This window comes from Danio rerio, chromosome 21 (assembly GCF_049306965.1).
Source record: "Danio rerio strain Tuebingen ecotype United States chromosome 21, GRCz12tu, whole genome shotgun sequence".
NCBI classification, from domain to species: Eukaryota; Metazoa; Chordata; class Actinopteri; order Cypriniformes; family Danionidae; genus Danio; species Danio rerio.
This window is the reverse complement of record NC_133196.1, coordinates 315001-322500: the sequence shown is the minus strand read 5'-3', so window position 1 is coordinate 322500 and position 7500 is coordinate 315001. Positions and strand designations below refer to the sequence as shown.

At 41.1% G+C, this 7500-nt stretch overlaps 1 protein-coding gene across 2 annotated transcripts in view; it reads left to right on the top strand.

The window, feature by feature from the left end:
- jmy (junction mediating and regulatory protein, p53 cofactor) overlaps positions 1 to 5570 on the top strand; it is a 29618-nt gene extending 24048 nt beyond the window's left edge. Inside the window, exons 10-11 of one of the 2 annotated variants that reach the window (XR_012396517.1) lie at positions 831 to 1197; positions 2653 to 5570. Coding sequence is in view for 1 of the 2 variants with exons in the window: in NM_213272.1 (NP_998437.1) it covers positions 831 to 1138 (308 nt within the window). In the remaining variant the exon portion in view is untranslated. 2 annotated transcript variants of the gene reach the window in all.
- The last annotated feature ends 1930 nt before the right edge of the window (positions 5571 to 7500 follow it).

Sequence of the window (7500 nt, the reverse complement as noted above, 5' to 3'; positions counted from 1 at the left end):
ATGAAGCAGTGTTTCAGGTGTTTCTTGGAGAAATGGACGCCGTGTGCTCCACACCAAAGAAGAAGAGGATCATCCAGACTGACACCAGCAACAAGTCCAGAAGCCCGGCTCTGTCATGGTCTGGGGTTGTGTCTGTGCCCTTGACAAAGATAACTACAGAGAGATTCTGGAGCTCAATATGCTGCCTTCTTCTCCAGGGACACCCATACATATGTCAAGAGGACAATGCAGAACCCCATTCAGCTCACATTACAGAGTCCTGCTGCGGAGGAAGAGGAGACAGACGCTGGACTGGCCTGCCCGCAGTCCCGACCTGTCTCCAGTAGAGAATGTGTGGCGCATTATGAAGTACTGTTGTCCACCTTAAGACTTGTTTGCAGGAAGAATGGGACAGAATGACCCCTGAAATATCACTTGGTGTCTTCAGTCCCTGCACGTCTTTAAGTGTTCTGAAGAGGAACGGCAGCATTACAGAGGGGTGAACGCTTTACTGGTACAGCTGTTTCTGAAATGTGTTGCAAGAACCAAAGTTTGAGTGAGTTTATTTAGAAAAAACAGTGTTTGGATGAAGGCATTTACTGACGGTGATCAGTTCCCAGATGGGTCTGTGTTATTAAGCAGAGGTTATCTGGGAATAACGGACCTTGGAATGTCACGACTGACCAATCAGAATCCAGCATTCCACACAGCCACATAATAATCTGTTATAGTGACCGCCGACATGTGCTTTAAAATAAAGCAGCGATCAAACTGATGATGATGATGATGATGTTTATTTGTGTGTGTGTGTGTGTGTGTGTGTGTGTGTGTGTGTGTGTGTGCGCGCACAGCGAGCTCCCCCATGGACGAGGTTCTGGCCAGTCTGAAGCGGGGCAGTTTCCACCTGCGTAAGGCTGAGCTGCGGGTTTTGGCTCCGGATCCAGACGAGGACGACGGGAACAACATCCTGGCTCAGATCCGCAAGGGAGTGAAGCTGCGGAAGGTGCGGCGGCAGGAGCGCAGCGCTAGAGCCATCATGGCGGATTCAGCAGATCCACTGACGCGCAGCATCCACGAGGCCCTGCGGCGCATTAAAGAGGCGTCGCCCGAGTCTGAGTCTGAGGATGACACGCCCACTGCCACCGACTGGGAGAGCTGAGACACACACACACACACACACACACACACTCTCTCTCCTGCATCTGTGTGTGTTTTACAGTCCATACACACACCTGCATCTTTGTGTGAGTGTTTATTAGGGTCCATACACACACTCTACTGCATCTGTGTATGGGTGTTACCTTACAGTTCACACACACACACCTGCATCGGTGTGTGTGTGTGTGTGTGTGTATATTTTAGGGTCCATATACACAATCAAGTGTGTGTTTATCGTACTGTACTGTATCTTACTGTATACCTTACACACACACACACACACACACACACACACACACACATACACACACACACACCTGCATCTGTGTGTATCTCACAGTATATATACACAATCTACTGCATGTGTGGGTGTATGTGTGTGTATCTCGTGGTTCACACATGTGCACACACACACATACACCTGCATCTGTCTGAGTGTATTTTAGGGTCCATACACACACTTTACTGCATCTGTGTGTGCCTCATGGTCCACACACACTCACTTTTGCATCTGTCTGTGTGCGTCTGTGAGTGTGTGTGGACTGTAATACACACACATACACATTCATGTGTGTGTGTGTGTGTATATATATCTTACAATTCACACACACACAGACAGACAGAGTGAGTTGTGAGCAGTGTCTCGTCTTCATTAGTCTGGTGTTCTTCTCTCTGTCTCAGTGTTTGAGGGACGCAGAGCTTTCAGTCGAGTCTCAGACGCTTCACAGAACAGTGGAATAATCGACAATATTCTCGAGTCTCTTTATATTTACAATTAAAATAAGCTGAAAACAGTGTAATAGTGTGTAAGGAATAAAACACACATCCTCCACATCTCCTCCTCCTCCTGTTGTGTTCTGCTGTGATGTCCGACTGTTGTAGCTGTGTAATAATCATTCAGCGGAGTGATATGGAGCTGTAATGCACTCTAAACCTGCCGGAACTACTTTAGCTGTGCCTTTATCTGACAATAAACACCTGAGAGTGGCCATATTTCTGATTATTATCAATTTCTTTGATAATAAAACAATTCTGATTAAATTATTTGTGTTTTCTATTCACATCAGTACTGTAGTTAGATTTTTTATTCAATGTTCTAATTAAATAAACACTTGTATTTATCAGATATGCCTTAAATAGTTTGAAAATGAAATTAAGTGCACAATAAAGGCACTACAGAAGGTTTAATCTAAATTAAATGCAGTTCTTTAGCGCTTCCTCTTCATCTGTGAATCCTGAAAAACTAAATAAATCAGTTTCCACTAAAATGTGAAGCAGCGCGACTGTTTTCAACACTGATCATAATAATCAGACATGTTTGATGATCATCAAGTGCTCATATACGGCTTTCTGACTTACATTTTAAATGTAAACAGTATCTTATAAGAAAACAGCTATTATAACGCTCTGCTGAACGCTTGATTCTGATTGGCTGATGGTCACTCTCAGGTGTTTGGTTATTGTCAGATAAATGCACAGCTAAAGTAGTTCCGGCAGGTTTAGAACGCATTACAGCTCCATATCACTCCACTGAATGATTCGAGTTGTTGCACAGCTACAGCAGTCAGAGGTAATCAATATTTCACACGTGACACTGAAGTAATGATGCTGAAGTTTACATTAATGCTTACCATGTATTCACTGACAATAGTGCAGGTTATTCAGAATAATATTTCAGCATTTTTACTGTATTTATGTTAAACAGATGCAGTCTTGTAGTCTTCAGTCAACAGAACTACACTGAATCAAGAAGCAGTTTCTAGACAAGTAAAAAGCATCGGGCTCTACCACACACCCGGCGCGATAATGCGCAAGACGTGTTTGGTGTGGTTTTTTGCTATTTTCAGATCAGCGCGACTGTAATTCTCCCGTTTTGCTCCTCGTTGTTTAAATAGTGACACCATTCAATGTGTTTTGGTCATTGTCAATGCACTGTCACTTTAATTCAATTGAAGCAGCAAAAATTAAATTTAATTGAGCAGCAAAAATAGACCCAACGCTGAAACCATCGCTGCACTGCTGCTTCACCAAAGCTCACGCCTCGCTCTGACGCACTGCTGCTGCGTGCGGTATGAAAGCTCTAATCTGTTAACATGGATGCCAAAAAAACACACGCTGCTTAAGCTTGCGGTGTGAAACAGGCCTTAAACACTCACACACTGCTGAACACACACAGGATGATCAGCAACACACACTCAGCAACACAAAATGATTTTCTCCATCAATATAAACACACTGCCTCCAGGCCTTCTTCACCTCGGGGGGCTTCTTCAGCTTATTGATGAGCATCTGCATCTGTATAATGTGATTATTATGATCAGTATTATTGATTATCTGCAGATTTATAATAAACACAAGTGTAGATGTGTCCAGCTGTGGGGTTTTGGAGACGTCTGCATCAGCATATGTGGATAAGAACAGGACGTGTGTTTGGATATAACTCAGTTTTCTGAGCACACTTCATTATTATTGCTCATTTATTCCTCTGCTGGAGATTAGAGCTGAATTTAGAAACAGTTTTGATGCAAATCTTTGTGTTTAACAAAGGAGATTAAATATGTGGGCTGATGGATGTGTTCAGTGGAGAGAGTTTGCACCGTTTCCTCACTCCACCAAAGTAAAGGAGTAAAGTAAAGGAGTAAAGTACAGAGGCTGAATGGAGGAGGCTGGTTCTTTATCCTCGCGCTGCAGGTGCTCTGTTTATCTGTGTTTTCGCTGGTGAAGCGTTCAGTTTACCTGACTCTTAAAGGGAATGAGAGACGAGACTCTGATTGGTTTAACGCAGGTTCTGCTCAAAACACACTCAGAACTCATGAAGAGGATCAGCACAGCCCTGTTAGAGCATGCTCTGGGGTGCAGAGGCTCTTTATCCATCCTTAACATAGCAGAAGTGGATTCAGACACACTATTAATGCTTTTGCACCCTGCGCTTTAGACTTTGCGTCTAGATCGTAAAATAGAGCCCTTAGTCTTGCTTTCAGAAATAAGGCAAAATTAAGCGACTTTCAGCAACGAGCAAAATAATCAGATGAAGTGATATAATTAATTTCAAACCAAAAACAAGGTTATTTAGCTAACCTCAGTGGCAGATCATTATCAGTTTTATAGTGCACCTGTTATGCAGAAATGACTTGTATGCAGGGTTTAACCCCAGCGGTGTGTGAAGATCTCCAGCAGCCTCTGATGCTCAACATGAGTGAACTGTGTTTATTATAATCAGACTTGATGAATGACACACTGTGATTGACATTCTCCCTGAGTACGTGTCATCAGAGGGGAAAGCCCCGCCCACTAGTGGCCATCTCTCCATCTCATTAGCACAATCAGCAGGCCTGAGTGAGAAGCAGCCGTCTGTCCATCAGCCATTAGAGTGTTTGAGCTGCTGAAGATCATGTCAGCATAGACTAAGAGGATTATAGATGTGGAGTTTTAGATAAACAGCGACATAGACTGACAGACATCTGTAGCTCCACCCTCTTTCTAAAAGAGCACAATCTCATTTGCATTTAAAGCGACAGTCACAAAAACACCACAATTAGGATCAAAGCCTGAAAGGGTCAGTTTCAGAGAGCTGGAGAACATCATCTGTGTGCTGTTCTCAGCTCAAACACACACACACACACACACACACACGAGAGACCGCAGAGACACATTCACAGCAGAATAGGTCTTCTTTTAAGGTAAAAGCACGTCAGTTTGACTCATTATTTCTGTAAACAGGACTATATTTTGTGCTTGTCCAGTAAATGCTTCTTGATTTCAGTATTTAGAGGTGAAAGAAGTCTAAGAGCAGCATTATATACAGTGTGTTATTGTCCATTATTCCACTCTGTTATTGACGTCCTCCTGCTCATCTCCTGTAGACCTGACCTGACCTCCTGCTGTCTGATTGGCTCCTGTTATTAACCCACTCTTGAGTTGCTGGTCTTCTGTTACTCAGCGGCTGTTTAATGAAGGCTGGCGGTGTCCCATGATGCCGCTGTGCGTTACTGTGGCCACATCACCTGTACTGTATTTAGCTTTTGATATATCTCTCTATATTATTTGTTTGTTTGTTTGTTTGTTTGTTTGTCTGTTCTCTTCATATGAGTTGTTGTGTATGTTCTATGCATTCTTCAATGGAGCGTGCTCTCCTGAACACTACAGTGGTGACGCTAGCAGATGAACGCTGGCCAACAACGTGTGCAATACCATACTAGCAAACCCATCGCATGTCTGCCTGAAGGACACATGTATTTATTATTATTACTGAGTTCTACAACTAAATATTTAAATATGTAAAGCAATATCACTCAAATGTACAATGATTTGGTGTTTTTTGAGACTCAAATCTTCTTGCTTTTACTCTGCTTTTCCAGACATTACTCCTCTAATAGTTATTTTCGATTTGCATTTTGCCTCTTACGTAAATAAAGTTTCAGAGAAAAAGCTTGTTTATTTTGTTTCTCAATTTCTCTTTAACGAAGAGCAGATTACTCCAGCACATCTCTAATCATAATAGTGTTCATAACTCATCTCTAATCACTGATTTATTTCCTCTTCATCATGATGACAGTTAATAATATTAGACTAGATATTCTTCAAGACACTTCTATACAGCTGAAAGTGACATGTAAAGGCTTCACTAGGGTAATTAGGGTAACTAGGCAGGTTAGGGTAATTAGGCAAGTTATTGTATAATGATGGTTTGTTCTGGAGACTATCAGAAACAAATATAGATTAAAGAGCGAATAATATTGAGCTTAAAATGCTGTTTAAACAATTAAAAACTGCTTTTATTCTAGCCCAAATAAAACTAATCAGAAGAACAAACATTATCAGACACACTGTGAACATTTCCTCAATCTGTTCAACATCATCTGGGAAATATTTAAATAAGATATTCCCTTTGAATATTTAAAAATTCAAAGGGGGCAAATAATTCTGACCTCAACTGTACGTGTGTGTGTGTGTGTGTGTGTGTGTGTGTGTGTGTGTGTGTGTGTGTGTGTGTGTGTGTGTGTGTGTGTGTGTGTGTGTGTATATAGATAGATAGATAGATAGATAGATAGATAGATAGATAGATAGATAGATAGATACTCCTTATTTTTTACATCTATAGTTCTACAGTGGCACAGAGTTAGAGCTCTTCCTTGACTTCCCACAGAAACAGCAGCGCGTGCAGCATGACATCGCTGTGTTGCAGAAACGCTTTGGGTTAAATGCCAGCGCAGAACAGCACAGAAGCAGCTTGAAGCGGAAAGCGCGAGTATGTCTGCGGTCTGGAGGTATTATTAACTTGATGATGACAACATTGCCATGGCAAACTGTGAGATATGTAAACTTGGGATCAGGAGCATGCAGATTGAGTGATTTGGAGGCACTAAGCAATTCCAGCCATGAGGCCGAACAGTCCTAAAATGCAGTTTAATTCATTTTTTTATTTACTTATGCTGTTTTCTTAAAATGAATTCACAACAACAAAATGAATAACTAGAAAATAATACAGTTTTTAGAGCTAAATCTTTACCTAATTTGCCTGCTAGACTGCTCTATAATTGGGGTGTAGGACAAGTGTGCATAAATGTTAAAATTAGGTTAAAATTGTATTTGTTAGACCCTTACCATACAAAATATGATCATGAAAATGACGTTACGTGTGTGATTTATACTTCTAGGTATTTATTGGAGGCCCCCAGGTTTTCTGGGGCCCCATGTGGCTGCTTACTTCTATTGATTAAATCCACCCATGCATGGGATTGCGAGAGGCGGAAAGCAAAAGGGCAACATTTAACAAATTAAAATTCCAGGAGTTTTCCGGGAGGCAGGACAAAACATTAGATGGGTCTGAAATGCGGGAGACTCCTGGGAAAAACGGGAGTGTTGGCAGGTTTGGCTGTATCTGAGCTGATCTGTGTCAGTTTTCTGGTGTTCAGTTGTGGGAAACAGAAGCCACTTCTAATATATACATTTCAGCAGTTGGTTAGGACAAAAACTCCTTTTTTAATTCAGAGAATATTCCTTCTATTGCGTGTCATTGCTTTTAGTTAGAACACGACTTAAATCAGCCTTTAGGCTGGACTGTCAGACTTACTCCTGTTGGTCGGCAATCTGGCAACCTGCGCTTGCATGTGTTTTGATCCAGGAGTGCAATGCCAAGTTCAACCACTGGATGTCAAACTTACATCCTGCATCTTTAATTATATCTAAATATAAAAAATATATATATTATACTACTAATTATCTATCAATTTAAATTCTTGCAAGTTTTTTGAAGAATTATGGTAATTAAAGTTGAGTGTGTACAACAAATATTTAACAAATATATATAATAACACAAATATTACATAAATATGTCTTTTTATTTTGAATTTGATTAATTGC